This window comes from Armigeres subalbatus, chromosome 2 (assembly GCF_024139115.2).
Source record: "Armigeres subalbatus isolate Guangzhou_Male chromosome 2, GZ_Asu_2, whole genome shotgun sequence".
Taxonomy (NCBI): Eukaryota; Metazoa; Arthropoda; class Insecta; order Diptera; family Culicidae; genus Armigeres; species Armigeres subalbatus.
In genome coordinates this window covers 184,110,471-184,131,264 of record NC_085140.1, presented here as the reverse complement: position 1 = coordinate 184,131,264, position 20,794 = coordinate 184,110,471, and the positions used below count along the sequence as shown (strand labels likewise).

The window sequence follows — 20,794 nt, the reverse complement described above, 5'->3', positions numbered from 1 at the left end:
TAAGTCAAGTGATTTGCCGATGACATTTTGTATCATAGCCTGGAATTATTATTGAAGAATTTGTGCCAGAAAGAATTTCCCAATGAGTTCCTGAAAGAATTCATTAAGGATACAAAGAATAATTCAATAAAAGACTCCTGGATGAATTTTCCGAAGAAAATTTAATGAAAGATTCTATAAGGAAATCTTAAAAGAATTTACGAAAAAATCTATAAGAATTTTAGAAAGATTTTCTGGAAGCATTCTTGAAGAATTCACGAGATAATTCCTCAAAGAACTCTCAAAACAATCAATGGAAGAATTTTTGAACGAATTTCAGATGAACTTTGAAACCATTCTAGACAAAATCCTGAATCTTTTCCATCAATTTCACCCTAAATGTATGCATTTTGTATAGTATTATGTCACTTAATCGAATAAATAATGGCATAATGCAATACAAATTGCATACATCCAAGCGAAAATATCGTTAAATATTCCGTTCTTTTTGGCATTCCCTTTATGTGCATTACTTTCGTGTATATTTTAACAACTTTTTCTATCTGTGCATGACAGTCCCGAAAACTACCAGTACTGATTCCACCCATATGCTTTTGGAAGTTCCAACACAGTTGTATTGGTGAATCAGGTGCAAAACTGTAAAATAACGCAGTGCAAAACTACGTGTTTTGGGGCTTAGACTAGTGCTAAACTAAGTTCAACTTGTGTAAATAAAAAACGACAGAAGCTATGTTGGAGCTGCTGTGAAACTACGTTTGCATTGGGAATAAACGAATTTAAAAATTTAAGAATTTAAGTCTCAATTAAAAAAAATACTCTTGATTTATTTCTTGTTAGCGTGAAATGAGCAGGGAACAACTAGTTCACCCAACGTCCGTTAGTTGAGCGAATATTTTGTTGCCTGGTGTTCACCTTGAGTGATGCATCTATGTATTTTATTATTTATTTATTTTATTTTATTTTTTTTAACTAATTTTATTTGCTAATTATCTAATGCATGCTTTTATCTCTTAGACTAGGTGTTCTGTGTTTTCTTAACACTATCATCCTTATTTGCTATGTTATATTTTTAGTTATTATTAATACATTTCAATTGCCTCTGGCAGTTAGAATTTTTCCTCTGGTTGAATGTTTGAACAATGTTTTCAACTTAAACTAATCTTAACCTATTTTATACTAAGGGTACAAGGAGTTAATCGTTGCAATAGAAGATTGCAACGATTTTTGTCTAAAATTGAAATTATTTTGTTGGACATTTGTTGCAATGTCTCAATATTAGAAATTCTATGAAGTTCATTGGTACTATACCACGGAGGCAACTTCAGAATCATTTTCAAAATTTTATTTTGAATCCTCTGGAGTGCCTTCTTTCTGGTATTGCAGCAACTAGTCCATATTGGCACAGCATACAACATGGCAGGTCTAAAAATTTGTTTGTAAATTAAAAGTTTGTTCTTAAGACAAAGTTTTGATTTTCTGTTTATAAGTGGATATAGACACTTAATATATTTGTTACATTTGGCTTGAAGGCCTTCAATGTGATTTTTAAAGGTTAATTTCTGATCTAGCAGAAGTCCTAAATATTTAGCTTCGCTAGACCAATTAATTGGAACCCCATTCATAGTGACAATATGTCTGCTAGAAGGTTTCAAATAAGAAGCTCTCGACTTATGAGGGAAAATTATAAACTGAGTTTTGGAAGCATTCGGGGAAATTTTCCATTTTTGCAAGTAAGTTGAGAAAATATCCAAACTTTTTTGCAATCTACTACAAATGACACGAAGGCTACGCCCTTTGGCTGAGAGACCTGTGTCATCTGCAAACAAAGATTTTTGACACCCTGCACTATGGGGGATCCCCATACAAGCGAGCGGTCAAAAATAAAATTGGACTTTTAAAGTGATTTTCCACTTAGTTTTAGCTGTGTATGGTCGAAATAGCATGAATATACAATTTCAACCCCCCTTTGGGGATCGTCTATGAATTACGTAATTATTTTTTCATAGGTTCGATTAACGTGACAAAGCAAACCTATTTGGGAAGTTGAAATTTCGTGCGTTTTCTTAAGGAGAAGGAAGGGGCTGTACAAAACTAAGTTCAGCAATTTATGGACATTATGGCGGCGATCATGTTAAATGACATTAATTTCATGACATTCCGTGATATTTTTTTGTTCTCACTCTCATGCCTCACAATTTGTATTTAGAACAATTTGTTTGACAAAGTACTAGGATCTGAAGGATCATAAAGCATTAAATGTTAATCAAATAATCAGAATTGAAAATAACTTTTGAAAAAGGGTATTAGCAAATTAGAAATCGCAATCCCATGACATTTTTACGTGTACAAGTTATTCAAAAATGAGATTAATATATTCTCAAAAATGTGGACATTCATTGTGGAATGTAAGAATGCTCCATTCTTCCGAAAAGCAAAATTCTTTTAATTTAAATAACAACACTATTTGAATTACTTTTGATTTGTTTTCATGATTTCTACAAGTTATATACAGCATCATTCTTTTTCTGTGTCAAGGTTTAAGTCTTCAATGATATTTTCTTCAATTCCATCAACGATGGAAGATGAGATAAATTCATCTAAAGTATTAGAAGATAAAGAACTTTTGAAAATCTTCAAATATTACAAAATTACGCATGGCATAAGAATAACTAAGTGAAAATTTTTTCCAACGTCTCCTCGTTATCCAAATCGAGCTTAAAATGGATCTGATTCATGTAAGGCACGAAGGAAAATGTCAACATTTGCCTCTCTTGATCATTTTCTTGCATTATGAGTTCTAAATTTCTTCAACTGTTTATATTGACTTTCCGCTGGTTGTTCAGCCAGTGAACCTCAAAGTGTAGATGAGTGAATAAATATTTCCCTACCATTAGCCAGACATTCATGAACACTAGCAGGAATTTCATACGCTCCGTTCTAACTAAGATATTGTTCGTCTTTACTTTTGCAATAAACATGTCAGGAATTATTGATTCCAGGAGATTTATAAATATTTACATATTATGAAATCTCATATTTAGTTCTCCATCAGTAGCTAATGAATAGCTCAGAAAATTAGGTTTAGAGAATGACTCAAACCACTCAAGCCCCAAACGCATTTCAGCGGAATGGCGACGGAAACGGTAAAATTTGACAGGAAATATATGAGCGAACTGTAAAATCCTTCCGTTACCGTTGTGCTGCATTGCATTGGGGTTTTATTCATTTACTCCTTTGAAAAGTTAATTAAATGAGCTCAAATGGTTATAAATAAAGTCGAAGTTATTACCAATAAATGTATTTTGACCATACCCTTTGAGCGCATAGTTCAGTCTGACCCATTTTCAATAGGAAACGATGGGACTAGATTTCCCGTCGAATGAAACTTGTTGCGAGAAAATCGGACACAAATAAGTGTCTAAATGGCGATTGCGTTCTTTTGCGCACATACATACAGACGCGCATGCACACACATACAGACATCACCTCAATTCTTCGCGCTGAGTTAGTTGATATATACCACTAGGGGTCTCCGGGCCTTCTATCAAAACATTCGTTTTGGAATGAGCATTAACCTTGGAGTACGAGAGAGGCAAAACACGGTAAAAAACAAATGAAAAAAAAAATCAGAGTGACTTAACTCTGTTAATTGCAAATACTGGCAAGAAATTCTTTCGGGACATTTTAGTCGAAGCTTTGTCCTTGATGTGTATCATAAAAGAACCCGGGGATTCCTGAGGAAAAAAAGTTCTTCACTATCAAAGTTGAAAATAGCGTCGTTTTTGGAAAAAATATTGCTTCCGCATTTTTTCAATTTTTTTCACAGTGTAACCATTAGTTTTGCACACCATTTAAAAGCTTATACAATAACCTTTGTAATGATGTATTAACATTGAAGAAAAACATTTAAAAAATATTTCAATAAATAGTTGAAAATAAAATATTTTTTCAGAAAATTTGCTAACTTTTTTACCCATTTCTGACTTTGCCACCTTATATCTTTGGAACTAGTGCACCTAGAGACTTCAAATTCAGAATTTCTCTTAATTAGAGTATTGACAATGGAGAGAAAATATTTTAAAATAATTCGGAAGACATGACATTTTCGATTAATGACCGCCCGAAATCCTATAGTGTGGTGGTAAATCAGGTAAGTCAGAAGTAAAAATGTTATACAAAATGGGCCCCAGTATGCTGCCTTGGGTCCCAGTACTTGCCTGCCAGGTAACCTATCAGATTTAGAATTCTGATAGTTTACCTGCAGTGAGCGATCTGATAAATAATTTTGGATCAGTTTAATAATGTACAGAGGAAAATTAAAATTCATCAATTTTACAATCAAACCTTCATGCCAAACACTGTCAAATGCTTTCTCTATATCAAGAAGAGCAACTCCAGTCGAATATCCTTCAGATTTGTTGAGCCGAATTAAGTTCGTAACTCTTAATAACTGATGAGTGGTTGAATGCCCATGGCGAAAACCAAATTGCTCATCAGCAAAACTAGAATTGTCATTAATATGAACCATCATTCTATTTAAAATAATCTTTTCAAACAGTTTGCTTATTGAAGAAAACAAACTGATTGGGCGATAACTAGAAGCCTTAGCTGGATTTTGTCCGGCTTCAAAATTGGAACAACTTTGGGGTTTTTCCATTTATCTGGGAAGTATGCCAATTGAAAACATTTGTTAGATAAATTAACCAAAAAGGATAAAGATCTCTCTGGAAGTTTTTTGATAAGTATGTAGAAAATACGAAAATCACCCGGGGCTTTCATATTTCTAAATTTTTAGTAATGGAAATCACTTCATCCAAATTAGTTCCCAACGAATTGTCTTGGTTGAGAATGTCTTCGAAGCTCCGTGTAACCTGATCCTCAATTGGACTAGTGAGATTTAGACTAAAATTATGGGCACTCTCGAACTGCTGAGCAAGTTTTTGAGCCTTTGCGCCATTTGTTAATAAAATTTTATTTCCATCTATAAGCGCTGGAATTGGCTTTTGAGGTTTTTTAAAAAGAATTTTCGTTAATTTCCAAAAGGGTTTCGAACTGGGATCCAACTTCGAGACATTATTCTCAAAGTTGGTATTTCTCAGAATAGCGAAACGTTTTTCCATTTCATTTTGCAAATCTCGCCAAATAACTTTAAACGCGAGATCGCGAGTTCTTTGGTATTGCCTTCGCCTCATATTTTTAAGACGGATCAGTAGCTGAAGATCGTCGTCAATAATAATGGAGTTGAATTTTATTTCACATTTAGGAATTGCAATGCCTCTGGCTTCGACAATTAAATTTGTCAAAGATACGAGAGCATTGTCAATATCATATCATTGGTATCCAAAGGAATATTAACATCAAAATTCCTATCGATATATGTTTTATATAAATCCCAATCAGCTCTATGATAATTAAAAGTAGAGCTGATTGGATTATAAATGGCTTCTTGTGAGATTTCAAATGTCACAGGAAGGTGATCAGAGTCAAAGTCAGCATGAGTTACCAATTGGCCACACAGCTGACTTGAATCCGTTAAAACTAAATCAATTGTAGAAGGATTTCGACTGGAAGAAAAACAAGTAGGGCCATTGGGATATTGAATAGTATAATATCCCGCAGAACAATCTTCAAATAAAATTTTGCCGTTGGAATTCTAGACCAACATTTGAAAAGGGCGTTACAGCCAAAATGTATTTCTTCTGATTCTTCGTCTACATATAAAGCTATATATGTGGACAAAGAATCAGAAGGAATAAATTTTGGCTGTTACGCCCTTTTCAAATGTTGGTCTAGAATTGCTTTGAGCATTGTTCCATGAACGGTGTTTGGCATTGAAGTCACCAATTACGAAGAATTTTGATTTGTTGTGAGTCAGAATTTGAAGATCAGCTTTCAACAAATTCTTTTGCTGCCCATTGCATTGAAAAGGCAAATAGGCTGCAAGGAAGGAAAATTGACCAAAATTTGTTTCAACAGAAACTCCCAAGGTTTCAAAAACTTTGGTTTCAAACGAAGAAAATAATTTATGTTTGATACGTCTATTAATGACAATGGCGACCCCACCACAGGCGCTGTCAAGACGATCATTTCTGTAGATAAAATAGTTTGGATCTCTTTTAATGGAGAGTCCTGGTTTTAAATACGTTTCAGTTATAATGGCAATATGCACATTATGAACTGAAAGGAAGTTGAATAATTCATCTTCCTTACCCTTTAGAGAGCGGGCATTCCAATTTAGAACTTTCACACAATTATTTAGATCCATTAAAACGGAGTCCGATAACAATTTTTTGTGTGTACTTTATACCAACCTGAACAGCTTCTGGTATGGTATTTGATTTGAACATTGCATCAATCATGTGATGCAATTGTTCAGTTAAAAAATCAAAATCGGAAGCAGTCATGCTACCTGAATCGGCAACATGACCATTATTTTCCGTTGGGACATGGGTATAAACCTCATTTTGAGAAGAGAAATTTTGTCTACCAGCAGCGATGTTTGCATACGTAGGTACATTCGAAAAACTGGAATTTACTGAAGTGCTTGCTACCTGTTGACGAGCGGAAAAATTTGTTTGTGAATTGTGGTGGGTATGAATTGCTCGACCGGTAACCGGTTTCGAAATTTGAGCGTTTGAAAAATTTCTACCCGTCGAATCTGGGATCCGATTGGAATTTCCCGTCATCAATTTGGCACGGGAATTCAAAACTTTTTTGCGTGAAGGGCATTCCCAGAAATTTGATTTATGATTGCCCCCACAATTTGCACATTTAAATTTATTGGAATCTTCTCTCACAGGACATGCGTCCTTGGCGTGAGAGGTTCCACCACAAATCATGCATTTAGCATCCATGTGACAATGTTTGGTTCCATGACCCCACTTTTGGCACTTACGGCACTGGGTGGGGTTTTGGAAATTCCCCCCAGGCCTGCGGAAATGTTCCCATGTAACACGGACATGAGACATAATACAGGCCTTTTCCAAACTTTTCATATTATTTAGTTCACTTTTGTTAAAATGAACTAAATAAAATTCTTGAGAAATGCCCCTCTGGGAAGTACCAGAGTGGGATTTCCTTTTCATCTTAATTACTTGGACTGGTGAAAATCCAAGTAATTGAGAAATTTCAATTTTAATCTCATCCAGTGATTTATCATCACTGGGGAGACCTTTCAAGACGACTTTGAACAATCGCTCAGTTTTGTCGTCGTATGTGAAGAATTTATGGCGCTTCTCAGTTAAATACTGAAGAAAACGTTTGCGATCGTCAAAGGATATCGGCAAAACGCGGCAGTCACCCTTCCAATCTGAAATGAAACCTTGATCCCCTGAAGGTTACACAAAATCTCATTCCGGAAGCCAGAAAACTCGGCAACAGATACCACAATTGGCGGAACCCTTTGCTTTTCGCATGAATCGAATAACCTGGGCTAGAGGTATATTCGATTTGCTCAATTTCATCATTAATCAAATCGAACTGATTGCTCAGTTCGATTGGAGAAGAATTATTTCCGATATTAGAGTTAGAAGGAATATCTGAATTCTCCAGCTTCCTTCTATTTTTCCGCGCTTTGGCAGGACGGTCTTGAAACCTTGTTTCTTTGAAGGAAGTGGAGAATTCAGAGACTCTTCCTCTTGTTTTATTAATGCTCATGGCTGAGCGTGGAGACGTGACCTTCTAAGAGGTTTTTTCCCAGAACGGTGTCCCTGCAGGATTACCACCGCTTGTCGGAATTTTACTTCCGCAAACGGGTCCAACGTAAAACGAAGGCACGGGTCCTGCAAAGATCGTAACAGGATCAGTGGGTACAAATAGCGCTAAGAAGCACCGTTGAAATTAAAATAGCTTCGGGTAGTATTAAAAACTTCCTTCCGCAAAGAGAGAAAGAACCGCACAGCACTAAAGCACGATGCGGTCTGTGAACTTAAAAGCTTTATTTTGCCCAACCACTAGGTCATACAGTTACCAAGAATCGAAGGTCTGAAAAGCATCATATTTTCGCAACGGCTCCTGGCGTTCAACCAAACCTTTGCTCCCGCTGGGAAATATACAAAGTTTCCGGTTGTGGTTTGTACATGGGACGAATATACCGCGGGTCGATATGCAAATGACATTACCAGCACGTTAGAAAAGGTAATTTTTCATTATAGTAAAATGAAGAAGATCACTTTCTGGATGGATAACTGCGCGGCACAAATCAAAAACTGGAACTTGTTTTGACATTTGATTCTTCTGGTAAATTGTAAGGAAGTTGAAATGCAGAAAATTACTATATTTTGAGTAATTTTGAAAATTACTATTTTTGAAAATTAATATATTTTGAGACGGGACACACCTTCATGGCTGCTGATAGCTATCATGTAGCTGTCGAGAAGAAAATTAAAACTAAAGCACCGGTAAAGATCGACGATTTCAAGGATGTGTTGGAATGTGCAGAGGAAAATGTAACAGTGTTCCAAATGCATCATCAGGATTTTTTTGAAACACAGATATCTCAGTACGCTCTCAAGAATATCCATCCTCGGCCTTATATGGACAAAATGAAGCAGGTTGTAATCCAGAAAGGAAGCTACGCTTTGAAGTACGGCGATTCGTTGAACATGGGTGCTGTGTTGGACAGTGTTATGCTATTCACTAAGAAACAACTTAAAGTGGTGTCGTCTACAGGTTTCGATCTGTTTCAAGATTTACATTTCAAACAGCTTCCGCGAGGGATCGATTCAAAGCGTAAAACAGCATTGTTAAAGGTAATTCTCTCAGTAATTGAAGAGGACAAAAAAGAGTATTGGAAAACTCTGACAGAGAAGGAGACGTCTGATACCGATGAGAAGAAATGAATAATTATTGAATTCCATCAAAAATCTTTTAAGTAAATGGGTCAAATAAACTTGTTGTTGTAAAAAATATACGTTGTTCTTCGTTAATGATTTGCCTTGACGTTGTCTTATTCTGTGTGATTGAGATAAGGAAATATCACCATATTCTTCTGTGAGACTGTTATGCATTTTTTTAACATGGGACAGGTCGCGCAAGAATTTTTTTAAATTTGCGGAACTTTTTTTTATTTTGATGACACTGATAAAGAAGAAGCGATTTATGGCCGTTTTTTGGATTTATCTCGATTTTGATGGAAAATCACGTGGGACTCTTATGCATTTATGGGCAGTTTAGTTCTCGATAAAACAGGGGATGATTAAGTCTCCCCGGGGATCAAGTCTTCCCACCTTCCCCTACTGCCTAGCCAGTGTTGGTAAAAACTCAAAATCTCAAAACTCATGGATAATTCAAATCAAGCGTGAGTTGAAACGCACCCAACTCAGCTCCTAAAAACTCATGGATGAGTTGAATCATCGTAGATTTTCTTTTGATCTCCTTCGTTAAAAACAGTGAATTGACGTTTGTCGCATAAAATATTAGACACAGACCAAATGGATTTCAAATGCGTTTTTAAACAAAATGACTTTTTGGCAAATGAGTGAAATGATGCTTTCAAGCATGAAATACTCAAGCGTGATGCATTCCTTTAAAATCGCAGACGATTTCGTTCGCACGGGAGCGCTCGTTGATTGAGATTTATGAGTGATTTTACCAACACTGCTGCCTATGATGGTATATCAGTCTATGGGACAAATAAAAAAAACATCAAATGGAGAAAATGAGGAACAAACATCAAGCCTACTTGTCCCATCTTGAAAATGACCGCATATGAGTCCCATTATCAAAGAAAAAGGGACTCATATGCGGTCATTTTCCATCTGGGACAAACTTGATATTTTTTTTCGACTTTTGCTGAACAAACATTCCTTTTTAACAGTTAAATTCGATGATACTATGATGAAAATGACCGTTACAGGTGCTAACTCGAAAACGACTAAAATTCATATGGGACTGATATGCGATCATAGGCAGTACAGACATCATATATAACACTATGGGTCTCCGAGCCTTCTATCAGAAGCTCGCGTTTGGAGCGGTCCTTTAGCTTTTCCGTATACTTAATATACAAGAAAGGCACGTCTGGAATACACAACGTGAGCGATACTAAGAGCGCCACACCCAGGGCCATACGATTTCCGTCTGTACATTAGTCATGATGGTCGATGATAATTTCTCCAGTATTACGTCTGCAATGAAACGATATTTGAGGTAGGTACAGACATATTTTGGGGGCTTCCTTAGCCGTGCGGTAAGACGCACAGCTACAAAGCAAAACCATGCTGAGGGTGGCTGGGTTCGATTCCCGGTGCCGGTCAAGGCAATTTTTGGATTAGAAATTGTCTCGATTTCCCTGGGCATAAAAGTATCATCGTGTTAGCCTCATGATATACGAATGCAAAAATGGTAACCTGGCTTAGAAACCTCGCTGTTAATAACTGTGGAAGTGCTTAATGAACACTAAGCTGTGATGCGGCTCTGTTCCGGTGTGGGGATGAAATGCCAATAAGAAGAAGACAGACATATTTCAGGAAACAAATAAAACATTTATTACGTAGTCGCCAGAGAGAAAAACCGACCCTAAAAAAAACTAATCTTTATTGGATTGGAATCATATCAAAATTTTATCAGCTAGACAAGCACGATTACAGCTATAAAATAGCAGACGTCACGCGCTACCGTAACCATTGATCGATTTGAACTACAAAGTGCGTGGCATCAGAATGAAATTAACAGCAACGGTCGTGTTGCTTACTTTGGGCTTGCTGATTAATGCAGAACAAGTTTCTTACAGAAAGTAAAAATTGAACTTTAGTTCCAGATAAGTTTATTGTGGTTCAAGCTGAAAGTTGTGTTTTGTTTCAGTTACAAAGTGTATAAAATTGAGTTCGCGTCCAGAGATGAACAAGCTGGACTGAAGCAATGGGAGGAAAAGGATGGTGTGGACTTTTGGGACGGTGCGGGGCATCGTATAATGATCCACCCCGATTTGCAGCAAGATTTTGAAAGTTTTCTAGTGTCGAACCACATTTCTCATGAGGTCATAATCGACGATGTGGAAACGTGAGTAGTTGTTCGTTTTATGAAACAGTGCAATAGAAGACTAGTATGTGAATTATTTTACAGAACCATCGAAGCTGAGCGGAACTACAATAACGAATATAGAAAAGCAAAATTAGCATCTGGTCGTAGCACCGTTGATTTTGATCACTTCTGGAATACCCAAGAGATCTACGATTATATCGATGAATTGGCAGTCGAGTATCCAAATTTGGTATCGGTTGAGGTTATTGGTCATACTGAAGAGAACCGCGAAATCAAGTCCATCACTATTACAAGTACCAGTGGCCAAGTCAATGGCACGAAGCCCGTGATCTTCATCGATGGTGGAATACATGCGCGGTAAGAACTCGTTTACGGAAAATACTTCTTAATATGCTACGAATTTTCCAGCGAATGGGCTGGAGTTATGTCTGTGGTATATCTCATCCACGAACTGGTAGAGCACAGCTATGAATATGAGGACATGTTTGAGAACGACTGGGTCATCGTTCCTGTGGCGAATCCGGATGGTTATGAGTATTCGCATCTAACTGACCGTTTGTGGCGTAAGAATCGGTTCCGATCCTCCATCCAGTGCACAGGCGTTGACCTGAACCGCAATTTCGCATACCAATGGAGGCTTGGCTCCAATGTAGGAGTACTAATAAATTATGGACTGTACAAACTAATCACTCAATCTAACTGTAATTTTAGCGATGTTCCATCACTTATGGAGGTAGAATTCCGTCATCTGAAAAGGAAACTCAAGCGCTAGTAGCACTCATGGAGCGTTATAGAAGCAGTTTGGTGCTTTATCTAGCAGTTCACACGTATGGGAATATGATCCTGTACCCATTCGCATATGCAACGCCATTCGTTCCTGTTGATAACGCTGCCGAACATGCAACCATTGGCGAAAGGGCAAGGGATGCTGTCCTGTCTGTTGGTGGCCCCAACTATATCGTAGGAAATAGCGCTTATGTTTTGTACTCTGCTTACGGTACAAGTACCGACTACGCAGTAGGACACGCTGGATTCCAGTACGGCTATACACTGGAGCTGACTGGAGGTGGAAGTACTGGATTCGATTTGCCTGCATCCGAGCTCCTGAATGTTGCGCATGCTACTTTCCAAATTTTCCGATCAATGTCCAGTGATATTTAGGAAAATAAAATTTTCTTCCAACAGTGCTACAGACTGATTTGTTTCAAATCGAAACAGGATTCGAACCACTAAGAATTTTAAAACAGTAATATCCCGATTCTCTCACAGGTTTTAAGGGGGAGGGGGTCTAAGATTTTGTGACAGTACATGTACAAGGTATACAAAAAAACGTGACAGAGAGGAAGGGGTTCTAAACATCCCAAAAGAGACCGCATCGTGCTTTCGTGCTGTGCGGTTCTTTCTCTCTTTGCGGAAGGAAGATTTTAATACTACCCGAAGCTATTTTAATTTCAACGGTGCTTCTTAGCGCTATTTGTACCCACTGATCCCGTTACGATCTTTGCAAGGACCCGTGCCTTCGTTTTACGTTGGACCCGTTTGCGGAAGTAAAATTCCGACAAGCGGTGGTAATCCTGCAGGGACACCGTTCTGGGAAAATACCTCTTAGAAGGTCACGTCTCCACGCTCAGCAATGAGTATTAACAAAACAAGAGGAAGGGGGAGTCTCTGAATTCTCCACTTCCTTCGAAAAACAAGGTTTCAAGACCGTCCTGCCCAAGCGCGGAAAAAATAGAAGGAAGCTGGAGACTTCTGATATTCTTTCTAAATCTAATGTTGACATTGTTTCTTCTCCTATCGAACTGAGCAATCAGTTCGATTTGATTAATGATGAAATTGAGCAAATCGAATATACCTCTAGCCCAGGTGATTCGATTCATGCGAAAAAGCAAAGGATTCCGCCAATTGTGGTATCTGTTGCCGATTTTTCTGGCTTTCGGAATGAAATCTTGAGTAACCTTCAGGGGATCAAGGTTTCATTTCAGATTGCTAGGAAGGGTGACTGCCGCGTTTTGCCGGGATCCTTTGTCGATCGCAAACGTCTTCTTCACTATTTAACTGAGAAGCGCCATAAATTCTTCACATACGACGACAAAACTGAGCGATTGTTCAAAGTCGTCTTGAAGGTCTCCCAGTGATGACAAATCACTGGATGAGATTAAAATTGAAATTTCTCAATTACTTGGATTTTCACCAGTCCAAGTAATTAAGATGAAAAGAAATCCCACTCTGGTACTTCCCAGAGGGCATTTCTCAGAATTATATTTAGTTCATTTTAACAAAAGTGAACTAAATAATATGAAAAGTTTGGAAAAGGCCTGTATTATGTCTCATGTCCGTGTTACATGAGAACATTTCCGCAGGCCTGGGGAAATTTCAAAACCCTACCCAGTGCCGTAAGTGCCAAAAGTGGGGTCATGGAACCAAACATTGTCACATGGATGCTAAATGCATGATTTGTGGTGGAACCTCTCACGCCAAGGACGCATGTCCTGTGAGAGAAGATTCCAATAAATTTAAGTGCGCAAACTGTGGGGCAATCATAAATCCAATTTCTGGGAATGCCCTTCACGCAAAAGTTTTGAATTCCCGTGCAAAATTGATGACGGGAAATTCAATCGGATCGCAGATTCGACGGGTAGAAATTTTCAAACGCTCAAATTTCGAAACCGGTTAGCGGTCGAGCAATTCATACCCACCACAATTCACAAACAAATTTTGCTGCTCGTCAACGGGTAGCAAGCACTTCAGTAAATTCCAATTTTTCCAATGTACCTACGTATGCAAACATCGCTGCTGGTAGACCAAATTTCTCTTCTCAAAATGAGGTTTATACCCATGTCCCAACGGAAAATAACGGTCATGTTGTTGATTCAGGTAGCATGACTGCTTCCGATTTTGATTTTTAACTGAACAATTGCATCACATGATTGATGCAATGTTCAAAGCAAATACCATACCAGAAGCTGTTCAGGTTGGTATAAAGTACACACAAAAAATTGTTATCGGACTCCGTTTCAATGGATCCAAATAATTGTGTGAAAGTTCTAAATTGGAATGCCCGCTCTCTAAAGGGTAAGGAAGATGAATTATTCAATTCCCTTTCAGCATATTGCCATTATAACTGAAACGTATTTAAAACCAGGACTCTCCATTAAAAGAGATCCAAACTATTTTATCTACAGAAATGATCGTCTTGACAGCGCCTGTGGTGGGGTCGCCATTGTCATTAATAGACGTATCAAACATAAATTATTTTCTTCGTTTGAAACCAAAGTTTTTGAAACCTTGGGAGTTTCTGTTGAAACAAATTTTGGACAATTTTCCTTCATTGCAGCCTACTTGCCTTTTCAATGCAATGGGCAGCAAAAGAATTTGTTGAAAGCTGATCTTCAAATTCTGACACGCAACAAATCAAAATTCTTCGTAATTGGTGACTTTAATGCCAAACACCGTTCATGGAATAATGCTCAAAGCAATTCCAATGGTAAAATTTTATTTGAAGATTGTTCTGCGGGATATTATACTATTCAATATCCCAATGGACCAACTTGTTTTTCTTCCAGTCGAAATCCTTCTACAATTGATTTAGTTTTAACGGATTCAAGTCAGCTGTGTGGCCAATTGGTAACTCATGCTGACTTTGACTCTGATCACCTTCCTGTGACATTTGAAATCTCACAAGAAGATTTATAATCCAATCAGCTCTACTTTTAATTATCATAGAGCTGATTGGGATTTATATAAACATATATCGATCGGAATTTTGATGTTTATATTCCTCTCGATACCAAAAGTGATATTGATAATGCTCTCGTATCTTTGACAAATTTAATTGTCGAAGCCAGAGGCATTGCAATTCCGAAATGTGAAGTTAAATTCAACTCCATTATTATTATTGACGACGATCTTCAGCTACTGATCCGTCTTAAAAATGTGAGAAGAAGGCAATACTAAAGAACTCGCGATCCCGCGTTGAAAGTTATTTGGCGAGATTGGCAAAATGAAATTAAAAACGTTTCGCTATTCTGAGAAATACCAACTTTGAGAATAATGTCTCGAAGTTGGATCCCAGTTCGAAACCCTTTGAAATTAACAAAATTCTTAAAAAACCTCAAAAGCCAATTCCAGCGCTTAAAGAGGGAAATAAAATTTTATTAACAAATGGCGAAAAGGCTCAAAAACTTGCTCAGCAGTTCGAGAGTGCCCATAATTTTAGTCTAGGTCTCACTAGTCCAATTGAGGATCAGGTTACACGGAGCTTCGAAGACATTCTCAATCAAGAGAATGTTTTTGACCCTTCGTTGGGAACCAATTTGGATGAAGTGAGATCTATTACTAGAAAATTTAAAAATATGAAAGCCCCGGGTGATGATGGTATTTTCTACATACTTATCAAAAAACTTCCTGAGAGCTCTTTATCCGTTTGGTTAATTTATTTAACAAATGTTTTCAATTAGCATACTTCCCAGATAAATGGAAAACGACAAAGTTGTTCAAATTTTGAAGCCGGTCAAAAATCCAGCTGAGGCTTCTAGTTATTGCCCAATCAGTTTGCTTTCTTCAATAAGCAAACTGTTTGAAAAGATTATTTTAAATAGAATGATGGTTCATATTAATGACAATTCTATTTTTGCTGATGAGCAATTTGGTTTTCGCCATGGGCATTCAACCACTCATCAGTTATTAAGAGTTACGAACTTAATTCGGCTCAACAAATCTGAAGGATATTCGACTGGAGTTGCTCTTCTTGATATAGAGAAAGCATTTGACAGTGTTTGGCATGAAGGTTTGATTGTAAAATTGATGAATTTTAATTTTCCTCTGTACATTATTAAACTGATCCAAAATTATTTATCAGATCGCTCACTGCAGGTAAACTATCAGAATTCTTAATCTGATAGATTACCTGTAAGGGCTGGTGTCCCCCAAGGCAGCATACTGGGGCCCATATTGTATAACATTTTTACTTCTGACTTACCTGATTTACCACCAGGGTGTCAAAAATATTTGTTTGCAGATGACACGGGCCTTTCAGCCAAAGGGCGAAGCCTTCGTGTCATTTGTAGTAGATTGCAAAAAGTTTGGATATTTTCTCCACTTACTTGCAAAATGGAAAATTTCCCCGAATGCTTCCAAAACTCAGCTTATAATTTTCCCACATAAGCCGAGAGCTTCTTATTTGAAACCTTCTAGCAGACATATTGTCACTATGAATGGGGTTCCAATTAATTGGTCTAGCGAAGCTAAATATTTAGGACTTCTGCTAGATCAAAAATTAACTTTTAAAAATCACATTGAAGGCCTTCAAGCCAAATGTAACAAATATATGAAGTGCCTATATCCACTTATAAACAGAAAATCAAAACTTTGTCTTAAGAACAAACTTTTGATTTACAAACAAATTTTTAGACCTGCCTTATTGTATGCTGTGCCAATATGGGCTAGTTGCTGCAATACCAGAAAGAAGGCACTCCAGAGGATTCAAAATAAAATTTTGAAAATGATTCTGAAGTTGCCTCCGTGGTATAGTACCAATGAACTTCATAGAATTTCTAATATTGAGACATTGCAACAAATGTCCAACAAAATAATTTCCAATTTTAGACAAAAATCGTTGCAATCAATCCTTGTACCCTTAGTATAAAATAGGTTAAGTTTAGTTTAAGTTGAAAACATTGTAATTCCTACATGGTTCAATTCAACCAGAGGAAAAAATTCTAACTGCCAGAGGCAATTGAAATGTATTAATAATAACTAAAAGCGTAACATAGCAAATAAGGATGATAGTGTTAAGAAAACACGGAACACCTAGTCTAAGAGATGAATGCATGTATTAGATAATTAGCAAATAAAATTAGTTAAAAAAAACATCCCAAAAAGTAGTCATATTTTTTCAACTCTTGACATGGTAGTCAAAAAGTTAGCCTCCCTACGCCAACTTCTGATTCAATTACATTTGAGCGCTTAGTTTCATAGGGGCATAACTGTATTGATCGATTTCATTTCGTCGATGTTTTCTTTTTCTTATTGTACCGAATTGCGCTTGTTTATCGATGATTTAGTTTGGTGTGATAAAAGATAATTGTATCTTGCACCAGAATCAATAATCACGGTTGTAGCTTTTGAAACAATTAGGTTATTCTTCTTCTTATTGGCATTTCATCCCCACACTGGGACAGAGCCGCCTCGCAGCTTAGTGTTTATTATGCACTTCCACAGTTATTAAGAGCCAGTTCGCGAGAAGCGCGACCCCCTCTTGTATCGATATTCTCCGATTTGGATGAAAATTTCAGGGTTTGTTCATATATGTAAGAGAAGACATTTTGCAAATTTTCAGATTTATTCATTGAGGGGAAATGGGGTAAAACGGCCCTTCAAAAATTATTGTTCAAAAATCGCCAAAACCAAAAAATGCAATAACTTTGGCAATGAGTGACCGATTTTGTTTAAATTTTGCATGTTTTTTCTACTCAATTAGTACTTTATACCAAGTGGTTAATAGGGTTATAAAGTTGTTTACTTCAGGAGAAAATTGACTTTTTCGATAAAAAATGGTCGTTTTTCCAAAGGGAATATTTTTCACCAACAGATCTAGGATAAAAAACTAAACCCGTAAGGCAATTAAGGAACTAAAGAGCTTTCATCGCATATATAATGTAGAAGCGCCAACTCAAGAATTTCTAAGAAAATCGCAATTTTCTGCAACACTGTTTATTCAAAAGAAAGTTTGAACAAATTTCGACCTTACTTATGTTGATGTTTTCCGATCTGGGGAAAACTGTCCAAACTTGTTTGTCTAAGTTGAAATTAAAAATCAGAATTTTTCATTAAGGGAGTGTAGGGTAAAATAGTCCTTTAAAAATAAATGTAAAAAAATACATCATTTTTTTATGTGAGTTCTAACAGAAAATACATAAGTTTTAAAAAACTGTTATTTCTTCCTTTCAATTCATCTATATTTTTCGTCTCAATAGATACGTATATCCTTCGCTGATCTATATTAGATAGCAAACTATTTGCAGAACAATTTTGAACAGAAGTAAAATAGGACCAAAATAAGTGCCTTAAACATTAGCACGTCTTTCGCAAACTGAAACAAAAATGAACGGATTCGACGAAAGTGCTTGTTGATATTTTTTTTGAATGGGTGGGTACCGGTACTGATGTTGCTTTTACAGCCATGCGAAAAAAAAAAACAATTATTCTTAACGGCAAATGAACAATTTCGTAACGTTTAAACATAGCTTGTTGGTGGAGCTGCTTCTCAGATTATATTTTTCTTTTGTACCTACTTGCATCAGGTTACCATAGGCTTGTTTTTGTAGCTTGTAACGATTGTGTGCTGCCGTAATCTGAAAAAGTGACGTATACGCCATTTTGCAAAAATGGTGTTAACGAGTACTACTCATCGAGCTCTTTAACAGAAAAATGGAAAACATGCATGTTGTAAAATGGCTGTTACGTCACTTTTACAGATTACGGCAGTGTGGTATTCATAACTCTCTTTCATCCTCCATCATTATCAATTTAAACCAAATTCTGCAAGTTTATTGTGCAAAAACGTCAAACCGTGTACCATTCCACTATGGTCCAGGATATAGATTTACGCGGAAAGATGCATTTTACGCCAAAACGATATTTTTTTAGAAAAAACTGTTGTTCTACAAAATTGTTCGAAATAGTATGGCCATCATTATGGTGCTACCAAAAAATAGGGTGGCCCATTATATAAAAAATAGAAAATATTCTTTTATTTCTCAGAATATTGACATGTTATGTTCTACAAAGTTGTAGAGCAGCTTATTCCAATCAATTTTGCTAAAAAAACTTTTTCTGTAGCTCTTAAGTTGGCTGATTTAGAGCAATTTTACCTAATTGGATTAGGGTGTACCTCAAAAAACAGTATTTTGATCTACCTTTTTGTTTTAGATTTTTCGGAAAAGTCGTCTTCGAGTGACTTTTAGAGCTCAAAAAAAATGCAACTTTTGATGAAAAAATACGCTCAATATCTTTTGCCGATCAAAAGTTATAATCGTTTTTCTGTCAAAATTACATTTTTTTCATAAGTTGATATCTCCGGTTAGGGCAGACCAAAAAAATATGTTTACACGGCATCTAAAAGAGAAATTAATATTCTTCATTATGCCAAAAAATTAAGGATATGTTATTTTTTTATCTCAAGTTTCACCAATTTTACTAAAATCATGTTTTTTCAAATAAATTGATATAACTCGACAACGGAAGAAGATACAGACGATATTCTTATAGCAAAACACGCGTTTTAAAAAGTCCCAAAAGAAGGTGACATCCGTGAAAAATGAAAAATGAAATGAGCAGATCATACATATTGTAAGTAAAATTACTCTAAACAAGTGAGCTTGAGAGCTACATAAAAAGTTTATATAGCAAAGTTGAATGGAAAAAGCTGCGCTACAACTTTGTAGAACATTTTATGTCAATTTTCCGTAAAATAAAAAAAATAAAATTTCACATTTTTTTAATATGGCCCACCCTATTTTTCAGTAACTTTATAATAAAGGCCCAAGTATCCAGAACAACTTTGTAGAACAAATTTTTTTTCTTAAAAGTATGCTTCAGACCGAAAATGCATCTTTTCTCGTTATCCAAATCGAGCTTAAAATGGATCTGATTCATGTAAGGCACGAAGGAAAATGTCAACATTTGCCTCTCTTGATCATTTTCTTGCATTATGAGTTCTAAATTTCTTCAACTGTTTATATTGACTTTCCGCTGGTTGTTCAGCCAGTGAACCTCAAAGTGTAGATGAGTGAATAAATATTTCCTACCATTAGCCAGACATTCATGAACACTAGCAGGAATTTCATACGCTCCGTTCTAACTAAGATATTGTTCGTCTTTACTTTGCAATAAACATGTCGGGAATTATTGATTCCAGGAGATTTATAAATATTTACATATTATGAAATCTCATATTTAGTTCTCCATCAGTAGCTAATGAATAGCTCAGAAAATTAGGTTTAGAGAATGACTCAAACCACTCAAGCCCCAAACGCATTTCAGCGGAATGGCGACGGAAACGGTAAAATTTGACAGGAAATATATGAGCGAACTGTTAAATCCTTCCGTTACCGTTGTGCTGCATTGCATTGGGGTTTTATTCATTTACTCCTTTGAAAAGTTAATTAAATGAGCTCAAATGGTTATAAATAAAGTCGAAGTTATTACCAATAAAATGTATTTTGACCATACCCTTTGAGCGCATAGTTCAGTCTGACCCATTTTCAATAGGGAAACGATGGGACTAGATTTCCCGTCGAATGAAACTTGTTATGAGAAAATCGGACACAAATAAGTGTCTAAATGGCGATTGCGTTCTTTTGCGCACATACATACAGACGCGCATGCACACACATACAGACATCACCTCAATTCTTCGCGCTGAGTTAGTTGATATATACCACTAGGGGTCTCCGGGCCTTCTATCAAACATTCGTTTTGGAATGAGCATTAACCTTGGAGTACGAGAGAGGCAAAACACGGTAAAAAACAAATGAAAAAAAATCAGAGTGACTTAACTCTGTTAATTGCAAATACTGGCAAGAAATTCTTTCGGGACATTTTAGTCGAAGCTTTGTCCTTGATGTGTATCATAAAAGAACCCGGGGATTCCTGAGGAAAAAAGTTCTTCACTATCAAAGTTGAAAATAGCGTCGTTTTGGAAAAAATATTGCTTCCGCATTTTTTCAATTTTTTTCACAGTGTAACCATTAGTTTTGCACACCATTTAAAAGCTTATACAATAACCTTTGTAATGATGTATTAACAT

General features: G+C 36.4%; 1 protein-coding gene across 1 annotated transcript; it reads left to right on the top strand.

Moving 5' to 3' along the window:
* The first annotated feature begins 10,639 nt into the window (after positions 1 to 10,639).
* Positions 10,640 to 12,144, top strand: LOC134215603 (carboxypeptidase B-like). Its single transcript, XM_062694754.1, has 5 exons — positions 10,640 to 10,735; positions 10,804 to 11,001; positions 11,065 to 11,340; positions 11,392 to 11,632; positions 11,695 to 12,144. Exons 1-5 carry the CDS (start codon positions 10,662 to 10,664, stop codon positions 12,142 to 12,144), a joined length of 1,239 nt encoding a protein of 412 aa, XP_062550738.1. The 5' UTR covers positions 10,640 to 10,661.
* Positions 12,145 to 20,794: the final 8,650 nt, after the last annotated feature.

Excerpts from the sequence above, each read along its gene's own strand:
- LOC134215603 (XM_062694754.1), top strand. The coding sequence starts at position 10,662 with ATGAAATTAACAGCAACGGTCGTGTTGCTTACTTTGGGCTTGCTGATT. Across the intron at positions 10,736-10,803 it reads GAACAAGTTTCTTACAGAAA|TTACAAAGTGTATAAAATTG; the intron begins GTAAAAATTGAA and ends GTTTTGTTTCAG. Across the intron at positions 11,341-11,391 it reads GATGGTGGAATACATGCGCG|CGAATGGGCTGGAGTTATGT; the intron begins GTAAGAACTCGT and ends CGAATTTTCCAG.